Genomic DNA, 27026 nt, shown 5'->3' on the forward strand with positions numbered 1-27026 from the left:
TTGCAACTACGGCTGATCACAAAGGACAACAATTGCAGTTATTAGTATACACTGAGTTTTTCCTGAGCTGGTTTTTTTATTTATTCATTGCTTTGAGCAAAAGAGAAATGTGGAGCTCAAGACACCCTGATCATCTGGCCTTCTGCATGTGAGACCGAAACTTCTGCTTCTGCTATGAGTCAAGCTAATCAAAGACATAAAGAAATCTGTGTAACCTGTGCCATCTCCAAATGAAGACTTGCCACTAACATTTCTTATTTTTAGTAAATTGGTATTTGGCTATCTTCCCAAATTACTTAGCCAGTTTTGGCCCTGTGAGACATCATTCTGTATAGCAGCAGAGTCAAGTTTTATTTCTCAAGTGTCCAAATTCATTTTTAAAACTGGCACCGAAGTATGAATATGGAATACATCTATAAAAAAAAACAAACAACACTTTAACCCCAAAACATTATTGGATTTTTTTTTTTTCTTAGTGAAAAGCAAATATTGACATTTGAGGTTTTGTGTCTGGAAATAAGTGGTATCACTTCCTGTGAGGGTTTCTTTTTGTTTTCCTTATGATGTAAGTATAACATGCTGGAGTGTAGACAGCCCCAAGATGACTACAGTGCAGCTATTTGTTTGAGACTACTGGCATCATTAAGAGTGTGTTCACTCGTTTCAAAGATGTCTGAAGTTTATGTGGCAATAATCGGCTCGTTGCAGAAATCAGTGTAGAGAAGAGGAGATCCAGTTAGGTGCACAATATTTCAGTGTCATTTTCTAAGCTTCTGGGTCTTAAGACAAAACTAGGAAAGACAAAAGCAAAAATTCCTGCTTAAATGCTGTTGTATCCGAAACAAAACCAATCCATAGACATCAAAATAAATGAGTTATTACAAGAGCAAACAGGCAGTTTATCTTGGAGTTGGACTTCTCTGTTTTGGCTGAAATGATGCAAGGAATGGGACGAGCCATCTGCTTTAGATTCGTGTAATATTCTTCAGCCCTGTTGTCTGTTATTAATTTTGTACCATGCTTCATAATAAGTATGTAAGGTTGCCCAAGGTTAAGTTCTAATTGCATCAGCAGTTGCTTTAATCACAGCTCAGAGACAGATGCCTGTATATTTGTCAGCACATCTCAGCTTTTTGAGTCCTTTTTTCTGAAAATGGAAGCATTCACTGACATCAGCAAAAGCGATCGTGTGCTTTCACTGGCAGGTGGAAGAAAATAGTTAAGTATTTTAAAACTATCTTTTAAGCTTAGCTTAGCCACTATTATTTTAAAATCAAAGTCACAGTAGAGTTGATTTCTTTTGGATGGGGGAGAAGAGGACGAATCTTAAAGCTTACAAAGCCTGGCTCTGATATCCTTAGAAATCCTAAAAAATTGATGCTGTGGGCTGTGGTTGTGTAAGCCTTTTGAGAGTGCCCTGCCAATAAACTGCAACCATGTGGTGAACTGGGTGTTTCTAGACATGAGAGTAATTCAGCCTTTGACCCTGCTAATTCTGTGAAACTTAATGTTTACTTAAACTCAAAATAAATAAATAAATAAACATACTAATAGCTTTCAGAGCCCAAAAAAAAAAAGTTTTTTGTTATTCATTTTCTAAACTCTTTAGAAGTCTCCCTTAAAGTAGGAAAGAAGACCAGAGGGTGAGTGTGTAGAGAACACAAATGTTGACTCCTGTGTCATGATGTCTTCCCATCATTGCACTGATGGTGACCCCTCTACAAAAGCAGGCTCCTCAGCACCTGGATGCAGATTCTCTTTGTTTCCATGTGTGGAATAAGACTGGTGTGTTCCCTGCAACAGTTTTTAAGCTTTTGTGCAGGAGGAGTTTAACACAACTAAAGGACCTAAGAGAGAACTCAATGAGCCTGGCCCTCATAGGTAGCTTGCCTCACATGCTTTCCAAATTTATTCTCATTCATTCAGGTAAGTCAATTTAGAAACATTGATGTAACGCCCTGCCACAAAAAAAGCAGCTTTTTACAAGGTTAGCATACAATAATCCATACATAACAGACAGTTTTCAAAATACTGAGTGAAAATTAGGGTCTGGATTGTGCAAATATATTTGTGCAAAAATAAGAAGGGGCTGTGGTTTTGTTTGTCTAATGTGTTTAAGAAACTAAGCTGGACTCTCTGACCTCAGGAAAGTCTGAAGTTCTCTCCCTATACCTTTTGAAAGGAAATTAGTCCAATTGTTGTGGAGAGGCTCAGAAGGAAAGCTCACCAACTTGAGGATTACTGGGTAAAATGAGAGACTGTGAGCCCAACTTTAGTAGATAGGGACCAGCATAAGGAAATGGAGAGGTTTTACTATTTAAATATACTTGGGGCGGTGTGAGCCTCAATCCTGTATGGATTGAGTCTCACATTTGTTCCCAGTGCTATTGGACTGCATCTTTCTTTTTGCTCCCTTGTCAGTCCTTTAAACCATTTGGCTGCTGTATGCCTAAGCCATCATGAAACAATGATGAGTTAAACTCTTTTTTAGTTGCTTCCAAACACTGTTTATGAGTTATGAGAGTTAGTTATGGGCTAAAATGATTGAGTTGCACAATTAGTGCAAGTATTTTGGATCCAAAGATGTGGCCTGCTTTCATGAAAAGGATGATTTTCTTAAAGTACTCTGTGTACAATTATACTAGAATTGTTATAAACTGAAAAACAGGAAAGTGTTCACACTGGAAATCTTTATCTTAGAAGAGACACAGACAGAAGAGAAGTGAGGTGGGACTACCCAGGTATAGGTAATTTTCAGTTACTTGTGTTGGGAGTTTGACTGTACAACTCAATCATTCTTTTGACAACTATTACAAGGGTGTAGTTGAAGCTATGTGATAATAAGCAGATCTATAATATGATTTAAAAGTTGAAAGCTATTTGGATTACTGAACAATGCATATTTATGCAAGTCCTGAAGTTCAGGCATGCTAGCCATAGCTAGTTCTTCCTTATTCCATGTTATAGTTCAGTCTTCAACCCTGCACCTTGAGAACTGAAATCTGGCGAGAAGTGTTTTACCCAGCACTAAAAACTCTCCCCAGATTGAAAATGGACAGCAGATAGAGTGATTCCCAGCAGTGCAGAAAATCGTTTTCTGACTTGTGGCTCCTGAGATGCCAGCTGTAAACAAGGAAGGAGAGTAACAGCTGTTAGAGGCTATGTAGTGCCCCGACAGTCCCACAGAGGTGGTCATTAGGCAGTGAGGAAGAGGCATTCACAGGGCGTAATGAGTGTGATTTATTGCGTGCCTCTGCAATTCATAGTACTCCTTTTATAGCTTTGGGCAGGTTTACAGGTAATGTCATGAGAATGCAGTGGCAATAGGGGGTTTCAGGATTTATAAGGCACTATAACCCATGAAATACACAGTGTCTGGTGATAACGGCTTTTCTAACAAAGAGCTCTGAGTTAATGAAAGAGTGGTAGATTTTCTGGAATACCAGTGTGTTCATTTACCAAACAGATGTGGCGTTTATTATACCCATCTCCCTACCCAGCCATTTGTTATCACTCCTCTGCCAAAGGTTACTTGGAAAAGGATTGTGAAAGCACTCCTTAGTGATAAACAGCAGCTGGTGAGGCTGTAACATCCTGAAGCCCCTGCAGCTGTTTACTGAGTGGATGCTCTCTGATCTCCTAGGCATCCTCCTCTTTCAGGTACCTTGGGGCATCTTACCCAGAATCCATATATAATCTTTATTATTCATTCCTATTCTTATATCTCTACAGCGTATAGCGATTTGGGGTATTACATAATTAATAAGCTACACCATGTGGATGAATCAGTGGGAAGTAAAACTCGGAGGGCCTTCCTTTATCTTGCTGCCTTCCCTTTTATGGATGCCATGGTGAGTGCATGATTCACAGCTGAATTTTAATATGAATGCTGCTTTTTTCTTTGGTGCCCTTAGTTTGCAAAGTCCGTTGTTTGATGGGAAAATGAAGGTCTGCAGGAGGAAGGCATGTCCTTTACAAGCAGTAGTTCTGGATATACACGAACATGTCATCTTCTGCTACCTGGAAAAAGCATCTGGGTGGAATTTGAACATCCAGAGATCATGACAAATGTGAAAGTCCTTGTCAGAGTTTCCTTGTCAGAGTTAGTGTATATGCATGCTCATCTTGTGATGAGCCACACAGACTGTTCACGTGTTCTTTCAGTGCAATTAGCAGTGAAAGAGTTGGATTCACTGAACATTCTCAGATTACTTGCAGATCTCACAAGGAATAAGCTCAATACTTTTTCTAAGAAAATATATTAAAAAGATACATGTTACTATCATTTTTTGCAAGCACAGCTAAGTCTAGCATATCTCAAGTGCGTGGGCTGCTGTTCTCTTGATCACCAGGCTTACTGCATGTGGTTGGCACAATATAAACAAAAATATGGCAGCAATAATTCATTCCTATACTTCTATATAAAAGTAAAAATGATAACCTTCTTGTGGCATGCCTCCACTGCTTTCTCCTCTTAAAACAGTAGCTGACAATAAAAGGATGTTGATTCATTAAGTTTTCTTTTCCAGATGAGACTCAGTTTAGCCAATGAATTTTATATTTCTGAGATGCATCCAATTTGAGAATGACAAGAACCACTTTTCTGATAGATTATTTAGTGTGATAATCTGTCCTATGCAGCATCTGTTTTATTAAGAACGGACAGTTTCTTACTGGCACTTCTCCTCAGAAATCTCTATGCAATTAGTAAGTTTATTTCCATTTTTCCTTGTAGCCCAGGCCTAGAGGAACTAAGTGTTGCAGTACTTTCTCTGCACTACTGGCTTAACGTTTACCCAGGTTCACACCAGATGCTACTGTTTTTTGTGTATAACATAGCATACTGAAAACAGCATTCTGGAACTTTAAATCTGTAACAAATATAATAATAATTTCCCAAATTCTGTTCTGTCTTTTTTTTCCAGGCATGGACCCATGCTGGAATTCTTCTGAAACACAAGTACAGTTTCCTGGTGGGATGTGCCTCCATATCAGATGTCATAGCTCAGGTAATGGCTCCTCTTGGCAGTCACTGTTTCCATTGTGCTATGAACTAGATGCTTTCTCAAGCACTAGTGCTTTTGCACAGAGCAGCACACCAGGATCACCTTTTGTGTGCTGCTCTCCAGTAGTTTCCCCACTGTGCAGAAGCTCTTTGCAGACAGCTGTGGAGTAGGCTGGTCTCACTTGGCTGGATCAAGTTAATCTTGAAGCAGTGTCAAAAGAAAGCAACCAGGGCAGTTTGGTTTAGGGCACCTCCAAATACTGTTGAGATGTTGAGAATCAAGTTGTATATACTTGTACACCTGGAAAATAGAAAGGTCAGACAGAGAGACTCATAACTGCTACCATTTCTGGGGCTGATGGATGGCTTTGACAGAGAACTTTCTCTCCCACATACCTTCTCCCCCACACTTTGCACAGTTGTATTGTGATCCTGAGTGGGGTATGTAGGCAGGGAAGTGAAAGATGTTCACACATCAAGTGTGTGAACACATGTTTTGCACATGTTTTGCACATGCTGTTTAATCTAGTGAAACACAGTGGTATAAACCATCTTCTGAGTCTTCTGTAGCACTGCTCTTGCTAATGGACCAAAAGATGAAAGCCTGGAACTGCAGCAGAAGCCTTCTGTGCTGATACCTCCTGGGTGGTGCAGGGAAGACCAAGCGTTTGAACTTCCATTTGTGAGGGAGGTTTTAAATACCCTGTTTGTTTTGTACAAGACATGCTTACAAAACAATATTCATATGCATTGCTGATGTCCAGTTCTGTACCTTTTGAGAACCAATATAGAGCCCTCTTTTTAGAGTATTTATAAACATATTCTTAAATGGAGGATCCCAGAGCCTGTAAACAGTTACCGTACTGTCCCATTACCAGCTGAGGGAGTGACTGGGTAAGGAAGAGTATAATAATAGTACAGCATCAAAGGAAATATGAGGTCAGTAGCACTTTGTTCAATTTTCTGTCACATTTTCTTCATACAAAATAGGAGAAAACTATAAATCAGGTTAAACGATTCAGTCAGCTGTTATTCTATGTTTGGCATGTCTGCTCCTCTACAGTACTACATTAAATCCCTGAAGATAATACCAATTACTCTTAATGACCTTAACACCCAGGCTCTGCTTTTGTTCTGATATGACTGACCTTAGATACATGTCAGGTCATTTACACCTAAATACAGAAACTGGAATTCCTATTTTGGCCGTGGTACGTGTGGCCTTTTCACAAGTGAGTGGGGTGCCAGGCTCGTGAAGAATAAGACACCTGTCTCCAGTCTATTAAAAAGTATTGCGCAGAGCAAGAGCAAATCTAGAAGACAAAATGTGGTGATTCTCCACACCCTAACTTTTCCTACACCTACATCTATGCCTTACACAAACAATAGGTGCACAGGCAGTAGATAATTCTCCTTATCTTTGTGTGCACATTTTGTGACTGACTTTGCTTCGGTTTACTGAAGAATTCTTTTGTGGGGTTCAATAAAGCTATCTTACAAACCCTTTCAAACATCATGGCCTGCCTAATAAATATGTGCACAACATGATTTAAGCATTTCTTAAGCTGTAGCAATTAAAGACAGAACCTGCCCCTGAACAATGTGTTTTATATTTCTTGGAACTCATGGAACCTCTAGCAGAGTTATTCTTGATGCTGCTGTTCACAAAAGCAAATGCAGTTGGTTTCCCAGTTGTGCCCACCACACAGATACACTTGGAATTTAACAGGCTTGCCATCAGCTCTTACGGAAGAGAATATGGAAGAGACTGTGGAAGAGAATAATATTGTATTAATCAATTCCTTTCATTTTCTAGATTGAGCATTTCATTTTGCATGTTTTAATTATGAGCTGTTCATTAGCCCAATGGTTTCCATTTTGGTAACATCAATGTAACACTCAGCTCAAGAGCAAATGAAGGAATACTGAAATGGCATTCAGAAAAGTACAAAACTGAAATAAAGCAAGACTTCCTGCTTCTAAAGTTTGAGTTGAATACTTTAAGACATCTGACTTTTTAATTCTCACATGCTCCCCCCAGAAATATAGAAGGCAAGACTTAGAAACTGTCACTAGAAGCATGTCTTCAGCCTCAGTTAATATCAGGATACCTAATTCTCCTGTGAGAGGTGGCACCCATACACCCGTACATGCTTCATGCCAGACTTTACCAGACGTGAATGCCAGCCTCCTATTTATAGCCTCTAGTCTGACATCTGCCCATGCTTCTAAGTACTTTTTATGCAGCTTCTGTATGATGTTAATTTATTACTCTTATTTGTGTGACCAAATGCAGGGAAGAATCCTGACGGAAGTTTCTGCATGCTGCAAGTCAGATAGCATAGTCACACGTTGTTGTTGGCTCAGACAGACTTGCTTGGAGTCAGACAGGAGATATATTATTCCTGAAGAAACAGACAGATGAACTACACATCTTTACTTTTGTTTGCTCTGCAGGTCGTTTTTGTAGCCATTTTGCTTCACAGTCACTTGGAGTGCAGGGAGCCTCTCCTGATCCCAATCTTGTCCCTATACATGGGAGCACTTGTCCGATGTACCACATTATGCCTGGGATACTACAGGAACATACATGATGTCATTCCTGACAGAAGTGGGCCCGAAATGGGGGTATGTCTTAATATTTGGTAATGTTGTGGTTAAGTGACTTTAAACTTGCTTTTTGTGTTACAATACTCTATTAAACCACTGTATATGAAGGGCTTGCTTGCTCCATCCTGCAAGGAAAACCATATTTGTTTTAAAAGGGCTGATGGAATCTATTACAGAGCTATTAATGCTTATAAGACAGTGCATTAGGTGGTATTGATGTACTGTCTGCTTAATATCTCAAGTGCTGAGCTCTCTCCTTCTAATGCTGTAAGACAGCACCAAAAGAAGCAGATGCTTTATTTCATGGGGAAGAATGTCTCAAAATTCCTCTTTTTCTTTGAATGTTGTATTGGAGTTCACATACCTTTTCCCAATTAATAATGAGAACAATTATTCAGGTATCTTATGCATTATTTTTTGACATCCTCAAAACTTCTTTTGAATCAATATTGCTGAAATGAATGAGTATATTCTAGAGTTCTGCTATTTAAAGTTAATGAAATGAATGCACCAAACTGACAGTGAGTGAGAGAAGCAGAAATACTTTCTCTGTGTTTTTGATTCAGTTCAGTGTGCTTCTTTTCAAAGCCATTTATTTTTTGTTTGTTTTCTCCAGGGAGAGGCTACAATCAGGAAGATGCTGAGCTTCTGGTGGCCTTTGGCATTAATCTTGGCAACTCAGCGAATAAGCAGGCCCATTGTCAACCTTTTTGTCTCCCGAGACCTAGGTGGCAGTTCTTCAGCCACAGAGGTAAGAAAGTCAGTGTTCCCTGTTACTTCAAATGATCATTTACATGTACTTGCCTCTGTGTTTCTCTTCTCAGCCATACTGTCAAGAAAAAGTCCTAAATACGTGGGCATTTCTGCCAGGCCTACCAAATTCTCACCCTCAACTAGACCAGTAAATTTTTTTCACTGAACAGTTTCTGCATCCCAGGTTTTCAAGCTCTGCTCTGAATCGTTCTGATCCCAGGGATTTTAGTACGATTACCAGTAGTCCCATGTGGAACTGAATTATGTCATATACATAGGTTGCTCCAAAAGCAATACCTCTTATTTATTTCCGCGGCAGCTACAAAGAGCACATTAACACTGTTTGAAAAACAGTTTTTTTTTTTTTCAAAAACAGCACAGAGAACAAATTGTTGCATAGTCAGTTTCCTGTGTTTGGATAGATCTTTCACCAGACAAGGACAGCAATTATATTTATAACAGGAAAATGTGGTCATATAACCAAGAAAATGTACTTTGAAAGTTTGGAAGTGAAACACACAGCAGTAGTTAAAAGTCTTTCTTAACTCTACCATAAGATAAGAAATGAATCTGAATTCAGGTGAACCATAACAGATCTGATTCTGTGAACAAAGTGCAATCAATTAGTTGGTTAGCACCAAAGTTGGGAGAGCACATTTCTTTTGTTTCGTAAGCACCTTATGCCCCACAGCAGTTTGATACTCAACTTCAGTCAGCCACTGAGTGCTATTGCTTTGGAATCAGTCTTTTTTAAAACTGTTCTACATATGGATAATAAAGGAAAATCTATCTAAATTCAGATCATGAAATATGATACGGGGCCCTAATGCATTCTGCTACTCAAGTATCTCTAGATAAAATAGCCTGGGAGAAATGTGGGAGGGTGGTGTTCATCTGAGCAAGGGGCACACATCAGCTCAAGGTGTCTGTCATCCCCGATTTATCAGCATGACAGTGAAATGGCAAAGCTGAGTAATATAACAGTATTGCATGATGGATTTCCTAAGCTCCGAATGCCTGAGTGATGGCCATCCCCCCTGAAGCAAAGACCTTCCAGTTGCATGCCTGTTTTTCTCATTGCATCAAGGTCAATGTGGCAGTATTTGTGGAAGATGGCATACTATGTTAGTTTAACTATTGTGCTCAAAGATTTGAGGTCTATGTTTCCTTGTCTCATTTCATAGGCAGTGGCAATTCTGACAGCTACCTATCCTGTGGGACACATGCCGTATGGCTGGCTGACAGAAATTAGAGCAGTATACCCAGCTTTTGACAAGGTAAGTGCCTGTCATAGGAATGTAGTAAATACATCTAGAGTGATTTCACATCCATGGTCCTCCTTTTTTGTGCATTGCAACATTTTGATTTGAGGGTAATTTCATTGATATCTGAGAAATTTCTTCCAAACAGATACGAAGAAGCTTAGTTCATGTCTCCATGGAATCATAGAATCCTCAGAGCTGGAAGGGACCTCCATAAACAAGTGTAATAGATTATTTAAAAAAATGGAGCAACTGGAGCTTAAATAGGGTGATATTAATGGCCATCTATCGTTTTGTTTCTCTTTATTTTTTGCTTTTGGTACCAATTGTTCTTTGTCTCACTGATAAGGTTTTCTTATAATCCTAGTTAAAATGAATTGTTTTTCAATGGCTTCAAGCTATTGTCTAATTTATGATTTTAACCTTAACTCTGTTACAAGGTATTCAGCTATCTTTTGAATAGATAGATGCTGTTTTTTTAAGGATTAAAAAATGTCCTCACTAATTGTGCATTTCATTAGCATAATTATATGCTAATGCATAGCTAATGAAATGAGGTCTCATAAAGTATACAACAGTGAAAGAGTTCATGTCTCTGTTCCAATCAGCTTGTTCTTTCTATTGTGAGGTATATGTGACATGGGCTTAGGTTCTTTGGTATATATCAATATTTAACAAAGATTGTCTCTTAAATTGGCGACAACACAGATAAACCATTTTTTTAGTAGCACTGACTTAGCTGACCAAGTCTATGAAGAATTTTGTTGGCAAATGATGTGATTACATAAGGATGCAAGGACTGCTCGTGGAACAGGGTGCGCAGTGAAAATATAACCAAAGTTGATTTTCTTTAGACTCTTTTTTACTCTGTTTTATAATTAGTACTCACTAACCTATAAGTTATGTGAAGAACAGTCATGTTCTGTGATACTCTATTTCAAATGCTAGCTCCTGTCCTTCTCTTTATTTACCAAGTAATTATATCAGCTGAACTTTCTGGTTCCAAATAGTTCCACTAGTGATAAACATGCTTGCTTGCTCAGGGATGTACTTAACTGAAACAAGCCTCATTTGATTTGATCCATGATATTTCCAAGAAGAATTTAAAAAGAAAAAGAGAAAAGTCAAAGAGGTCCTAACTTCCTAACTTGCCAGTATGCAGCTAAATTGACATATCAGATGAAATACAACATACAGACTTTCTCAGAGGTTACACTGCTGAAAAGAACCTGTAGAATTGATGGACCACAAAATAAAAATCGTTTGGAACAGGAAGCACAGGGGCTGCTAACCTCATGTCTTATGAGTTACAACCAAAATATGCATATCTCTTTCAAACTATTGCCTTGCAAAATTGACTGTAATTAAGAAGCTTAAATCCAGGTCTCACTTTCCTGCTAGAAGATGTACTCCTGGCTAAGATGGTGGCAGGGTTAGACCATGATTTGTGAATTTATTTCAGTTCTCATAGAGCTCTTGAGGAATAAATGTGAGGCAGAAAGAGTGAAGATAAGGCAGAAGTTGGTACAAATGATCTAATTGCCAAAAAGATATGGAACAGGGATTTTAGTTTTAATGTTTGAAGAGCACTTTGGCATAAAAGATGCTAAGTGCAGTATCAACAATGTAAAAGGTACCTCATCTTGGGAACCATATTTTCAAATGCCTCCACTATGCTCTTCATACAATAACAAACCAGAAACCCATGGTGTTGTTTTATTTTTAAATCGCTGTGAGAATTGTTTTAACCTTGGTCACACATCATTCACATGTCACCAGGCATTTCAAAAGCTTGGTTTCCTTAAGTTAAGGCTTTATTTCTTAGAAGAGTCCAAATAGAACCTGTTTTTATTTCTTTATAAAACTCCAGTTATGATGTTTAATTGTTGAAATAGTTTGCATGCATGTAGACTCCATTTTCTTTTGCCAGTTACTTAGCAATCTGGTGATGATGCTGATGGCCACCAGAAGCACACTGATTTGCCTTAACTGACTGATGTGATTTGGGATCCAGAAAGTATGCTCCTCTTCAGTGCCTATAATGGAGAAGTCAGACTTTTGTCTTCAAAGGAAATTGGTTACTTCTTTTCATATATGTAAAAGATACAGAGTCATACTTCTGTTTGCAGAGCATCCTCATGGCCTAGCATTTACCCTTAAGTTAAGGATTACTACTGATTTGCTAAAACGAAACAGGAATATACTGGTTCTGTGCTGTTTGTTGATTTAAAATCATAGAATTATAGAATCGTTTGAGTTGGAAGGGACCCTTAAAGGTCACCTGGTCCAACTCCCATGCAATGAACAGGGACATCTACAGCTAGATCAGGTTGCTCAGAGCTCCATCCAGCCTGAAAATATATGGTGATAATGTCATTATCCTTAACAGATCTGATCCAGAGCAACAACAGTGACTATGAGATGATTTGTGAATGCTATTTAACTGATAAGTAGATGGGAATGGATACTTTTTTACTCTATATTATGTATGGTGCTTTGATCAAGAGTTAAGCAGTATACAAGAGATGGGAATAAAGAGTGTGTAGGCAGGAGTTACAGCAAAGGGCAGAATAAAATAAGGGCAGTGTTAGCAGTTGTGAGATAGGAACAAATGTCATAAAGCTGAGACATGCAGCAGTTTGTTTAAACTGTGATGAGTGATGTAAATAGGGCCCATCTTCACATATGTAGAAATCAATGATAACAAAATATTCTTCAAAAACACAAGAAATAAGGATATACTCATAAAGAAAATATTTACAGAAGGTTTTCATAACCTGTACCCCAAAAGGGCAAGCTTGAGGGTAGCTTCCTGTTTTGGAGATTGGCTTGCTTATATGCAAAGGTCAAGAATTTTCATGTGCTCAAGTTTCCAAGTAGATATTTAATTGAGAGAGTAAGGCTGTCAGCATGCCATCACTGTACTCATTGCTACAAAATCTTTAAATCGCAAAATTCCATCAGCTTCTCAAATGTGTGTATAATGGTGTGCCCTTCACAGAACTCATGTTCATTTTGTTCATTCCCAAGTTGTGTACGTGCTAGTTCCTATTTCTCATACAAGTAACTTCAGTAAGGCAAGATGTGATAGATACTGGTATTCTATTTGAGACACACAAGGATGAATAAGTGTGGCACTCCATCTCCCCAGCACTCTTACCAGTTTGGTAACAGGTGAGTGTATCTCGAACAGCTCCAGGGTAAATGCAGTACATGATCCAAAACCCTATTGCTGTAGAGCTCCTAACGGTGCCCTATTTTTGATACCTCTTCCTGTTTTTTTCCCAGATCATTTAGTTTGTTTCAACATGTTCCCTGAGGGCAATTTTAAATCTTCAGCTTCATTTGGTGCATTAGACATTTGGGGAAGGGTTTTGTTGTTTTAAGCAAAACTTCACTGCCATGTGTACTTGAGTACAGAGCCCATGTTCAAGGTGGAACATCTAATCGTCCTAATTATGTTCTGTTCATTAAACTGCATTAGCAGAGCCAGCTGTTTGAGGAGCTTTGTTTATATTACCTCCCTGGTTAATTGGATCAGCAAGGGTACTTATAAGCATATATGGATTTGGTATCACTCTGGAGTAAAAAGGAATGGAATCTCATTTCTCCTGTGAAAAACTGCTACAATTTTTAAACTAAGTAAAAAAAAAAGAAAAAAATTCACATGGAGTTTTCCTAGAAAGAGTTACCATTCTTTTTTAAAGCTGAATGTGTTAAATAGGACTTACTCTTTAGAAAACCAGGGATATTACTCAGCCCTCAGTGACCATAGGGGCAGTTACTGTCACTTTCAGCAGAAAATATTCTGTGGTGCTGCACAATACTCAGAAAGCTCTAGATTGAAAAGCAAGCAAGCAAAAAAAGATGTACATGCACACAGTCAGATGCAACACAATGACCGTGAGTGCCGTCAGCTTCTCGGTAGTCTGGAGCCAAGCTAATGCTTGTTATCCTTTCTCTTACCCTAGAATAACCCCAGCAATAAACTGGTGAACACCAATAGCACCGTCACAGCGACACATATCAAGAAGTTCACTTTTGTTTGCATGGCTTTGTCCTTAACGGTAAGAAACCTTTGTTCAACTGTCTGGCTTTCATCTAAACCAGAAACTTATCTCCTAGAGTTAAAAGCACCAGTAGTTTGAAAAAAACATGTGACTTTTCTTATTAAGTGTGTTGTTTTTATCTGGAAGTGATCATAGTACTAGAGTACTAAGAAAATCAGCATTGATTAATTCAGAGCAGATATCTTAAGGGCTAGAGTTATTTTCTTTAATTCTTCTCATTACTTTTCATTTCAAGTCAGCTGCCACATTCAAGGCAATATCAGAGATTTGCTTTTCTTTTTTACCCCTCTCCCTTTTTTCTTTTTTTTAATGAACTTTTTTAATGAAAACTTCTGATAACTGGCTTATCAGTAAAATGAAAAAATATATTTGTCTCGTGCAGTATGGATTGACAGCCCATCCCTTGGCTTTCAAAATTGACCGTGAGTAATGGGAAAGACAGCATATGTTGAAGCTGCCATAGCTATTCCCTGCTGCCTCGCTGGGCCCTAGTCTTCCATGCTAGGGCTACTTGCATACAAGTTGACAAGCAAATGAGCTAACAAGGGGATCCTCAGAGATGGTGCTGACAATGATGAAAGAATCTGAAGTCATGTCTATGCTTGGAAGAATTGTAAGGACTGACGACTGAATTCTGTAGTTTGCTACATTTGTACAAGTGATTGTACTCCATCTGAAGAGATTAATTCTGATATTACAGTTAGAAATATCTACCCTAGCATTAAAAAAGATAAAGGGAGATGAAATTCATTGCAATAACTCAAGGCCTGAATACTATAAGGACTATTAATCAGCCTTTTCATTTAAGTCCTCTTCAAACCTCCCATTAGATTTTTATTGCTTTATAACAAAAATAACCAAACAATTGAAAGTTATTATCACATATATATTTTTTTGAATCTACTTAATTTTGCTCATGCTCTTAAAAATATTGACTTATCAGGTAGGTTAAAGTATGGTATTCTGTTAATTAAATCTGTAATGTGCTATATTGCCACATATTTGCAATATTAGAGGTAGGAAATCAGAGATAGGCTGGGATTTTTTTTACTTCATCTGTGAAGCCTGCAGTTGGGTGCAGGTACAGCAGACTACTAAATGACTGCAGATGCTGTGAGAGTGCTAGATGAAGTCCACTCCTGATGCCAGTTTGTTGGAGATTGTCTGTTGGAAATTGGAATTTAAGAGATAGGAAAATCACATGAGATGACTGTTGAGATTTCCTCTGAATGATTACTGGTGGGGGACACTTTTTCATCTTAAATGAGAAGTAACACAGATAAAAGTTATCTGCAGATCATAAGTCTGGGTTGTGTTTAGCCTTAAGGATGAAGTTTTGTTCAACCTGCAGTATTTTCAGATGACCTTGTGCACATTCACATATTACATCTTTGGGAAAAAATTTCTGTACAAGTCATAACAAAACGATACTCATGGAAAAAATATCACACAGCATGCATGGATGGATATACTGAAAATAATAGAGTAGATAATAGTACTGGAACCCAGTCAAGTCACCACCAGTTTGCTTGGACTTATGAACTTTCCATGACAGTCATTATAAGATTTGAGGTCCATGCATGGTGATGTTCTCTATAGCTGGAACCTATCCTGAGATCTGTTGGTGTTCCCAGAGATCACAAAGGAAAAGATCACAAAGGAAAAGCTTTCTTCTTTATACATTTTTCTGAAAATACTATTTCAATCTGAAAGCCTTCTCTGAACAGATTATTTTCTTGAATATTCTGGGCACTTAACCTACTTGAATTTTGGTATCTCTCACATTATCAGTACCACTCACTGCAAAATAACCTTTAATAACTGATTTTTTTGTATGTTACAGGATATTTTTCAAAAGTTCCCCATAATAATTGTACAATCACATAATTGTTTGAGTTGGAAGGGACCTTTAAAGGTCACTCCCCTGCAATGAACAGGGACACCTACAGCTAGATCAGGTTGCTCAGAGCCCCATTGAGCCTGACCTTGAGTGTATCCAAGAATGAGGCATCCACTACCTCTCTAGGCAACCTATTCCATTACCACCTTTATTGTAAACAAAACAAAACAAAACAAAACAAACAAACAAAAAAAACCTTCTTCCTTATCTCCAATGTAAATCTTCCTTAAATCCAATGTAAATTTCCATCTTTCAGCTTGAAACCATTTCCCCTTGTCCTATCACAGCAGACCATGCGAAAGAGTCTGTCCCTTTCTTTCTTACATTTCCCCTTTAGATACCAAAAGAGTGCTCTTAGGTCTTCTTGAAGTCTTCTTTTCTCCAGACTGAACAGCCCCAGCTCTCTCAGCCTGTCCTCACAGGAGAGGTCCAAGGATCCCCTTGGATTATTTTTGTGGCCTCTCTCTGGATGCATTCCAATAGGTCTCAAGGGCAGTCCTTTCATAAGCTCATCCCGAGAGATTTGTCCTCACTGACATTCCAGAAACACTTTTGAGGTCCATAGCTTTTTCTGTCCTGTCTCTATTTTTGCCTACTAGTGCTAAATTCTTAGGATTGCTTGTCAGTAGACAGAGAGGAAAAATAGACACATGAGCTCTAAAGACTCTGTTTGATTCAAGGGCCTGAAGTCACAAATGCTTCAGCACATCAAGCTCAGTGAAGCAACGAGCCAAATTACCATGTACCATAGATTGTAAGGGACTGGACTTCAAATTTCCTTCTGTTGCATCTAGATCAGGTGACCACCGTTCCCATGACCATCAGTAATTTTGTATTCCTGGCAAGACTCTATTGTAATGGATTGCAGTAAATTACTGGCATCACTGTTGGTAATATCCTTTTCTTTGGAATCAGTGTGAAAATGGAAAACAGGCTTCTAAGTTCAGGAGATCAAAACAAGACAAACACTTAGACATGTTATATGAATCCATTCTTCACTGGATAGAAGGTTTCCAGAAGATGGGAAGATGAAAAAAATCCATTGTAGTAGTCAAACTATTAATATGAGCAGCAATCATGTAGGAAGGTATTTTCCCAGTGTAAAACCCTGTGAAACCTCCCAGTCATTGAAGAGTGATTTCATAGACTTGGAAGAAAAATATCCCATCTCCTTCCACAGACCAGTCATGCCTACACAAGACATACTCCAAACCAAGCAAATATGTTATTTCACCCTTGACAGTTGACAGTGTTGGTCTAGAGTGTAATAAAATGCTTAGTTTTATTAAGAAACAGAACTTTGGTTTTGTTTTAAAAATGTTCATAGGTTCTCAAAGGCTGCACTTGAGCCTTCCTGAGTTAACTGGGCAGCATACAAAAGTGTCTGTGTAAGGACTGTCTCATTATTTTGAAGCTCCAGGCTGGTGTTAAAGCTGCCTTTTCAAAAAATGGAAATCAGTAGTATTGCTAAAAGTCTAGATATGCCATTCTATTTAAAGGCTGGAAACAGAAGTAATTAGACTACCCATATGTAAAAGAGCTGATATGATTAGTCATACTGATGTGGTTTTAGTTGAAAGCAAGCAGTGATTCCTTACAACAGTCATAATTTGTGCAGCTGTGTAATTGAATGTACAATCTGTATAGCAGAGGGGAGGGACTCAGCTGAGTAGTTCTGATTTTAGAAAATAAGACATCCTTGATAATTTTCTCTTGGCTTAAAAAGTGTGGATAATGCTGCTTTTACTTATTTATTCTTTCATTGTCATAAGACACTTTGACAAAAATTCTTTGGTCTATAAATGAGATATTGTGCCAAATTCCAATCTTGCTACCATTGCTAGATAAGGCTGTCAAAGAGCTAAACATTTTGGTTCAATGCTAGACCTGTTTAGATTACCCTAGAAGTCAGCCATTGTACAGTTGTAAACTAGGTGAAGACACGGGCCCCTGAAAATGAAAACTAGTGCATTTGTTCTACACATTGTGCAGTTGTGAGATGTGTCAGTCTACATGCAGTGCAGAAATCTCCAAATAAAAGTGCTGAATTATTGCACTTCTCCATTGCAGAAAAAATTTGTTCTGTTCAGGAGAGCATTCCCTTGTGAGATGTGCCTAAAGGCTATGTGACAAGTAAGATATTTAAGGCAACTCTGGCTTACACAGCAGTAGTAACAGCAAATGGACTCATCTTCAGCAAGGATTTTTCTTAGAATAGCAGCAACGTCTCTGAACTCGGACATGACAGTGCATAATTCAGGGTTTTTCCAGGGTAGCCTGATGCCTGAGCTGATGTCACATAACTTTCTCTCTCTTTTTAATTTCTTTCCTTCAAATCCCATCCCCATTTCACAGTTGAACTCTATTAAAGTAGGTCTTTTGTGATGACACAAAAGTTTCTGTCAGTTTTACTGAACAGTGTCTGTTCAACAGTATCAATCTGTTTGTTGTTTTGTTTTTTTTTAACACTGGAAAAGAGGAAATCATTTCTTAGAGTATTTGTTAGTGAACTACACTGTTCAGTTCAGCTTCCTCTTCGAGCAGCCTCAGCTGGGGCAGACCACGTGCTTTAAAGATGCATTTTCAAACAACAGCTCCAATTAGCTGCATCATTTCTGTTAAATAAAGTGTATGCAAGAACATATTGCCAGTTGCATCTTCAGGTTTTTGAGCACTATATGTATTACCAGTTTTTCCCTTACCAGTGCTGAGGGTGGCAGGCTGAATGCACCACGCCATGTTCATTGTCTGTCACCTAGTTAATGCACAGGAGGAGAGCTGAGCAGTTGTAACATTTGTTTTATTAGAAACGGCTCAAAGGACTTTACAGCTCAGGCACCAATGCTATTGTAAAAGTGATGTCACTGCTGCTTTGCATCTTTTTTAATGGGCAAACAGTTACAGTGGGGAATTGGGAAAGGTGTTGGGAAGGAAGATATGAGGGATGTTATTTAATATTAGTGAGAGAGCCAAACACATAGTCTTTGTGCAGTGAAGGTGCAGGAGCGTCTAGCAGCTGGACAAGTAGTTCCAAGTGGATTGAAGTTGATGAAGCCTCTTTTTTATCTTGAATTTATAAGTCGTGGTAGACACAGCAACATCACAGTCTGAAAAGAAAATGCAGTAATTAAATTCCCTTGGCCTCATCCTTTCTGCAAAAAGGGAATAGAATGATACACCCAGTTGCAAACCTTATTAATCTCTCTGGCTTGAGGCTTTGACTACTGCAGTGTTTCTGCCTCTCTAGAAGAAACAGGTTAACCAAGTCAGGGAAGATAGGAAGACAGCAGTCACTGTGATGATTTCTTTCTCTGCGTGATTATCTGTGTCCATTGTGCTCCACTCAGACTATAACACTACACTGCTCGAGTTACTCCATAGAAATAAAAAATGTGAATTGTAGAAGAGGAAGTTTTTGAGGTCTTCGCATTAGAATAAACATGGCCTGGAGGATGAGCAAAAGTTTTGCAGTATTGTAATTGCACTATAATTTATAGATGGAAAAATACTTAAAAGACATCCTTCTTAAAGTGGGCTGCATTATTGTGTCAACAAGGGCAAGGATTCTAATATTTCTCATGTCCTCGAGCCCTGCATCCCTAAACCTCTAGGTGGGGACCAGGGCAGTAAATCCCCTCCCACACTGTAAGGGCAGAGCAAGTCCGAGACCACCTCTGAAACTGAATGTGTACAAGTCTATAGGGCCAAATGGCATGCATCCAAGGGTTCTGAAGGAGCTGGCTGAGGTGGTTGCCGAGCCACTTGCCATATTTGAAAAGTCGTGGCTGTCAGGTGAGGTCCCAGATGGCTGGAGTAACAGATGGCTGAAGTAAGGGTCACGTTACTCCTATTTATAAGAAAGGGAGGAAGGAAGACCTGCAGGCCAGTGAGTCTCAGCTCTGTGCCTGCTTAGATCATGGAGCAGACCCTCCTAGATGACATGCTTGATCACATGAGGAATGGGCGTGTGATCCGAGACAGCCAGCACAGCTTCACCAGGGGAAGGTCGTGCTTGACCAATCTGGCGGCCTTCTGTGATGGAGAGATGGCATTGGTAGACAAGGGGAAGGTGACCGATGTCATTTACCTGGACTTGAGCAAGGCCTTTGACATGGACCCCCACCACATCCTTATCTCCAAACTGGAGGGATATGGATTTGATGGGTGGACCACTCGATGGATGGACCACTCGATGGATAAGAGATTGGTTGAAAGGCCACAGACAGAGGGTGATGATTAATGCTTCCAGGTGGAGGGCCAGTAATGAGCGGTGTCCCCCAAGGGTCTTTCTTGGGACCGGTGCTCTTTAACATCTTTATCAATGACATCGATGATGGAATCAAGTGCACCCTCAGCAAGTTTGCTGATGATACCAAGCTGAGTGGTGCGGCTGATAAAGTGGAAGGAAGGGATGCCATGCAGAGGGACCTCAACAGACTTGAAAGGTGGGCCTGGGTGAACCTGATGAGGTTCAACATGGCAAAGTGCAGAGTTTTGCACTTGAGCCAGAGGAATCTCAGGCATTTATACTGACTGGAAGGAGAAGTCCTTGAGAGTAGCTCTGCAGAGAAGGACCTGGGGTCCTGATGGATGAAAAACTTAACACGAGCCAGTAGTGTGTTCTTGCAGCTTGGAAAGCAAATGGTATCCTGGGCTCCATCAGAAGAGGGGTGGCCAGCAGGGACAGGGAGGTGATTGTCCCTCTCTATACTGCCCTTGTGAGGCCCCATCTGGAGTACTGTGTCCAGGTCTGGAGCCCCCAATACATGAGAGACAGGGAGCTGTTGGAGAGGGTCCAGAGGAGAGCCACAAAGATGATCAGGGGGCTGGAGCACCTTTCCTACAAAAACAGGCTGAGGGAACTGGGCTTGTTCAGCCCAGAGAAGAGAAGGCTGTGGATTGACCTAATTGCAGCCTTTCAGTACCTAAAGGGAGCCTACAAACAGGAGGGGAATCAACTCTTTGAAAGAGTAGATAATAGCAGGAAATGGTTTTAAGTTGAAGAAGAGAAGATTTAGGTTGGGTGTCAGGGGGAAGTTCTTTACAGAGAGAGTGGTGAGGTGCTGGAACAGGCTGCCCAGAGAGGTTGTGGATGCCCCGTCCCTGGAGGTGTTCAAGGCCACGTTGGATGGGGCCCTGAGCAGCCTGGTCTAGTATTAAATATGGAGATTAGTGGCCCTGTCTGTGGCAGGGGGTTGGAGATTCATGATCCTTAAGGTCCCTTCCAACCCAAGACATTCTGTGATTCTGTAATTCTTGCACTTTCTAAAGAATACTCTAAGCAAGAGTATGTGAGCAGAAGTATTTTTCTGTTTATTAAGAAATTTGAGCTTGACTATAGATAGTTTGAAGGATAATTGAAATATTTAAATGCGTCACACAGCATCAAATCGTTGTTTAATATCACCTATCCTCGTTCCCCATGCACAAAATCTATAGTGACTGTACTTCATAGCACATTGTCCTGTTTGTCCAGATTAAAGCAGTAGTTCATCCTCTCCTGCCATGCTTACAACTCTCCTCAACAGGAGATTTTCCTTAAATATCTTCTTTTCTGCTTATGAGAGTTATTAATTTCCCTTTATATTGCTGAACAGCCACTACAGTGTTTCCATCCATTCTGGATAGTTGTTCCCCTGTATTTTATTGCTTGCTTTCGTGAGTATTTTCTTGTAACAAAGCAAGGCTTGGTCATGGTTAGTGTCTGGCTTTAAGAAACGTTACAAACTCTATTTTCTTCTGAACTGAAGTTCTGCACAGTGTTATTTAACTTTCCACATAGCTTTTGTTTTGCTGCCACTACATATACCTGCAGCTTTCAGTAGGATAAAAAGCCAGCCAAAATTTTAAGCCAGTGCAGAAGCCGCTGTGTTCAGGGTTCGTTCATTTTTTCCTGTCTTTTATTGGCTGTATTCATCTTATGTTTCTGCATTGCTTTATTACCAAAGGCTGCTACTGGGCCTTATTGAAGTCACAGGATAATAGAACCAGGGCAGTAAAAACCACAGGAAGAAATGTCACAGTAAGAAGGAGTTCCCTCCCAGAGGATGCAGCCCCAGCTGCTGACAGTGCCAGTGTCTGAATTTCTCTGGGTGACTGGGTTCATTGTCATTATCTCTAATGAGTATACAACGAAGAGCAATAAAAAAAAGAGGAATAGATTTCCTCCACATTCCCCTGTCTTATTTTATCAATGGCTTCATTACAGTCTCATTATGCTGAGAAGCTATCACACATCTGATCTAGGACTTTTATATTATAAGAAAAAAAAAAAAGCATTAAATTTGAAGACTAAATCTACATTCTTTTTAATTTACTATCAGCTATTCTATGGATGCCAAGGACAGCTTTTAAAATAATACATCTAGCGAATGACCTGGTTTTCACTGCTTTGATTTTTGCCCATCTTGGAACTCTCAGATATTTTTTTCATCTTCAGGCTGCTGGCACAAAAATAACCATTTGGAAATGAAGTATTGGCAGAAATACTGGCTGAAGATTTTTACCTTTACAAGGTCAGGTTTACTTCCTGCTCCAGTAAAGATTATTTCAGATACGGATGGAAGTATTCCTGCCTGTTCAGGAAGATGTTGGACCACCAGAGGCTGACTTTATAAAATTCTCATGAGCGAGTCCGGGGCCTTCTCCCATCTGTGGAACCGCATTGAGCCTTTGTTGCAGAACAAAGGATTTCTGTTTGGTGCAGTGAGGTGGAGACTGATGTCTCCTTCATGATTGTTCAGGTTTCACACAAAGGGTCTATTCTCACAAATGGCTGGAGCAAGCAGAAAAAGAAGGGTCAAAAATCATCCCTGCAGCATGTTTCTGCTCAGGCACTGCAATCGTGATAGGAAATAGCAAGTGTTGCAGAAAACTTAAGACAGAAGAAAAAGACTAAATTGAGAAATTGAAGCATTTTCAGCAGCAGCTGGGGGAGAAGTATCTGTGGCATTGTACTAATGCTATCAGAGAGTTGATTATCATGCAGCTGCTGGACCTAGCTTTATTTCCAAAGAATGGCATGCTCCATCACTCTGAATTGTAAGGAAAGTTGGGGAATCAGGGAGAGACTTAAATCTGCAGAAAAAACCAATTATGTCAGAAGATATGAAGTCATAGTTTTCCTGCAGGCAGGTTCTGGATTCTTTTGCTCCCCCTGCTGCTTGACAAATTTTATGACAACTGTTTTAAGCTTTGTAGCACCCTTCACAGAAAAGAAAGTTCACAGAAATCTGCACTGACTTGCAAGTGCCTGAGGGATAATTTCTGTAAGAGAAAGTCTTGGTAATTCATGTCAGTACTATTATGATAAACAGCTTTCAAATGCAACTGTGCCCTGACATTTTTACTACACACGGATCTGGGGCTTTTTGCTTCGCAGGATCACAGGATTAGTCAGGTTGGAAGGTCCTCTAGAGTTCATCTGGCTCAGCCTCTGGCTTGGAGTAGAGTCAGATGTGAGGTGAGGGCAGGTTTTCCGTGGAGCTTCACCAAGTCCTGTCTTGAAAACTTTACACAAGAAAGGGACTGACTTTTAGTCCAAGTTACAAGAGCAGATCACTGTGCTAAACCTCAATAGCACACAGTGGAAAACCTAAATACTTCTCTTTGGGCTGATCAGACTTTCTTCATCTTAAAAGGCTTTTCTAAAATTCCTCGAAGTTGCTAAAATGGAGGTGGCTGGGTGGAAACTACTTTCTGACATGATATACGAAACAGATAGGAGAGAATTTGCAAGTCTCTTCTAGTGCGGGCCAGGATTTGGTATGCAGCAAGCTCCCAGAACAATCTGACGATGCTGGCCTTTGCTCTCACACCATACAACAGAAATTCCCACACAGTTTCCAGATAACTTTGGCAGTTAATAGTAGTGTGCTTTTAAATAAAAACGAATAGAAAAATCTTAACCTCAAAAGGCAAAAAGTTGTTTCTGTTGATTAATTTCATCTTATACTTGCATTTGATTTCCTATCAACAAGGAATAATATGTCTGTGATAAGGCATTTTGTTGTTGTTTGGTCCACAGAAAAACATGAAAACCTTTGTTTGTGTAAACTGATGTGTGGTTAGGACTTCTTCCTCTGTAAGAACCCTGTTGAACATTTTTCATGTTGTTTGACTGCCTGAGAGATTGTATAGTGGAATGAATGCTTCAGGAGGTATTAGGAAATTATTTATGCATTGAATAAAGCTATGCAACAGAATACACATTCCAAATGTAGTCTGAAAAGAGGCATGACTAATTAATAGTAACTATTTCCATAGTTTCAGTACTAGTAGTTAACAATACACAACTTTGTATTTTTAAAATGGAGAATAAAAGTAAGTGCTATTTTCTTTAACATTAAGATGCTAGAGTAAGTTTAAGAAAAATCCCAGTACACAGTGATTTAGAAGAATCAATTTTCAAGGTCCTCCAATGAAGGTATGTATAAAATGGTCATAGAAACTCAGCAAAAATCAGGTGCAGTTTTTCTCCATCCCCAACATCTTGCAAAATATGAGGTTTACTCCTCTTTTGTCACATTGATGCAAGCTAGAAGACGACATTCTTTCACCTTGCAAAGGTATCTACAAGAACAGCTCATCCTGGTTTATAAGCATTGAAAGGAGACAGAATTATGGAAGCTCTGCTTGTGTGGAAATGACAGAGATCTCAGAGATGACTGGCAGTTCAGGAGATCAGACTGTGTAGAATACAGGATAAGTTTATTTCATACAATTCATTTATTGCACATTTTAAAAGGCAAAAATCATGCAGTGTTCTTTCGTATTAGTAGAAATGATAAACTTAACTGTCTCAAATATCTGAGGGGTAAATCAAAGCTGATATATGTAATAAAGCCCTCACTAAGCATCAAATACCATAAAAGGGCAGAGAGATGTCACGAACAAGGCATTGGGTAAATTAGTTAAGATGCAGACTTCAATACACACACAAAACAATAGTTCAAGGGTAAAGACCTTTCTTGGACAACCACACTTCTGAAAACATATTAAGTTCAAAAAGTGATAGGAAACATCTGTGCAGTTGTTTTGCAGTGGAAAATTATGAACTGCATTTCAACACAGAAGGTCCTTTTGCAGGTTCACTGTTCCACCCACTTGGTTAAATCCCCATGGTTAAATCTGTTATACCAATCTGGAATGAGACAAGGTTACATCTAACCCATTTTTTAAAACATTCATTTTAGATTTCATAGCCTCTTTCTCAGGAACAGTCATGTCTCTGTGTTTTCATGTCAGTGTTTTTCAACTGGAGGTTGCACTGAAGTCTGAGAGTGCTATACCATTGTTCATAGCTTACCAGGATACTCTTTAATCCTTATATTTATCAGTGAATGTCCCAAGAGATCAGGGTTTTCCATAAGTGCCTAAAGGCAAATCAATCTGGCACCCTGCAGATTAGTCTACACACAACAATAGCCTTTGTTAGCATAATGTGTTATGCAGTGGGTCTCTGAGGTCTAGCAATCCCTGTCAACAACCAGAATAAATGGAAATAGCTTCCAGAAGCTTTACGGCTTTTGAAGAGACCAAATGGTGATAGTTCTGGAAAACCAGAGAACTCATGTGTGCAGCATCTGACACAATGAACAGTCTTTTCCAAGCCTTTGTGAAAGTCAGATGCACACAGTACACTTAGTAAGAGATTAAGGAGAAGTTTGAGCACTACCAGTTGGATAAATTCCCAGCTGCAATAACAGTTTGGTGTGTTCTGTCAGGCTTGTTGACAGCAATAGTTTTCAAAGCATCTTCTTTCAGCATGCCTGGACATTGAATTTGCTAGATGAGAAAAACAAGGTTAGGCATGAAAGTAAGCATAGGTACTTACTGAGAGCATCTCAGTCACAAGTGAAGGGCTTGGGGTGAGGTATTTTTAATGCACAATTGGATTGCAAAAGAAAAACACTAATATTAGATATTTTGTATGCACAGAATAGTGCTGCATGGGATAATGGTGCATGACTGCTATTGACAATGCTTCTACAAATTCCTTACCTAAGTGAGGAATGCCCAAATCTGTAGCTGCCAGCAACTCAGACCATGCACTGGGGAAAGGGCATCTCTTACTCTGCCCTTTTTCTTCTCTTTGTGCCCTTTCCTTAGGTATACCCAAGCAATACTGAGCAGTGAGACAGCACTAATCTAGTTGGAGCTTTGATCCGATCCAGTACAACTGTACTGGTTCTCACACAGCTGTAAGCTGACATATTCAATAATGTCTTTTAAATTTTACTACTCCAGATCAGTTAAAGACACATTACCTAATCGCAGAACCCTTCAAATCAATTCAAGTGATTAAAACATCTTCAGAAGTACTCAGGCTAGTGTTCATACAGAGATAACACCGTAATAAATACTACCTTATTTATTCAGACTTCCACATTCTCTGTAGTATTTCACTCTTCTGCCTCTATCTTCTTTTCCTGTGATTTTGAAGTGATCACTTCTCAGCTGAAGTGCCATTTAAATGACGACTTTAATATCATCCTGCACTCATACTATCACAACTCTTAGCATCAGAAAAAGCTGAGACTCATCTGTTTTCTGTATACCTCACTGATAGCCAAGATAGCTTTTCTGCTTCATGTGTTTAACATTACTGTTTTCCTGAAGCAGGGCTTGGGGTTTTTTTGCAGAATATTTTGAATTTGTCTTTGGTGTAATCAAGAAACTTCTTAAACTGAAAGTAATCTAGAAATAAAACAACAGAGAGCTTGCATGATGTAAAGCATTAATTTATTTTTGTGCAGCTCTGTACCCTATTAGCAATGAGAAAGTCATCTGTACGTAAAATGACACAAAGGAATCTCTTAGCAAAATGAATGTTCAACCAATGTTACAATCAAAAGACAAAAGCATGCCAAGTCAGAAATAGAAGGCCCTTCTACTACCTCATGGCCCAAAACTCCTTAAGCTTAGCAATCACTGTGATCTTTATCCATCAGCTAGTGAGTAAGAAGTGCTCTTTGAAGTCATTTATCAGTACTGACTGCTGATTGGAGGTGGGTCTGTAGTTGCAACAGCTGAGGAGGGATGCCTGCGTGCCAGCTGGGTAGTAGTCATTATTCCTGATTTGCAAGCTGGCCTTTCTCTGGTCTGAGTTGGCTGGAGATTGAGCCTGTTCCTATCAAGGCTAGAAATAAACTTTAACTTCAAAGAGAACATGGCTGAGAATAATTCTCTTAGTTGCTTTTTTTATATGGAGTCTTTCCGTGGTAGTAACTATACTGCTCAGTAGGATGCTAATTGTATTGGACAGTACCAGCAACATAAAGGTGGTTGTTTTCAGAAAACAGTAAGCTATAATTGAAGAGTGGACATGTTTGCATCTTATGTTATTTACTGGACTTTGAAGACTCTATCTTTGAGGAAATATTCTCAATATGGTTGCTTTACAGTTAGCTTGTATAAATCACTTC

The 27026-nt window shown here is 39.3% G+C and overlaps 1 protein-coding gene across 1 annotated transcript in view; it reads left to right on the plus strand.

Moving 5' to 3' along the window:
* ANKH (ANKH inorganic pyrophosphate transport regulator) overlaps window positions 1-27026 on the plus strand; it is a 101431-nt gene that overhangs the window by 60216 nt on the left and 14189 nt on the right. Inside the window, exons 3-8 of the mRNA XM_010708496.3 lie at window positions 3733-3851; window positions 4926-5009; window positions 7463-7633; window positions 8232-8366; window positions 9553-9645; window positions 13602-13697. Coding sequence (XP_010706798.1) covers window positions 3733-3851; window positions 4926-5009; window positions 7463-7633; window positions 8232-8366; window positions 9553-9645; window positions 13602-13697 — 698 coding nt within the window. The remainder of the gene's footprint in view (window positions 1-3732; window positions 3852-4925; window positions 5010-7462; window positions 7634-8231; window positions 8367-9552; window positions 9646-13601; window positions 13698-27026) is intronic.

This window comes from Meleagris gallopavo, chromosome 3, assembly GCF_000146605.3.
Source record: "Meleagris gallopavo isolate NT-WF06-2002-E0010 breed Aviagen turkey brand Nicholas breeding stock chromosome 3, Turkey_5.1, whole genome shotgun sequence".
NCBI classification, from domain to species: domain Eukaryota; kingdom Metazoa; phylum Chordata; class Aves; order Galliformes; family Phasianidae; genus Meleagris; species Meleagris gallopavo.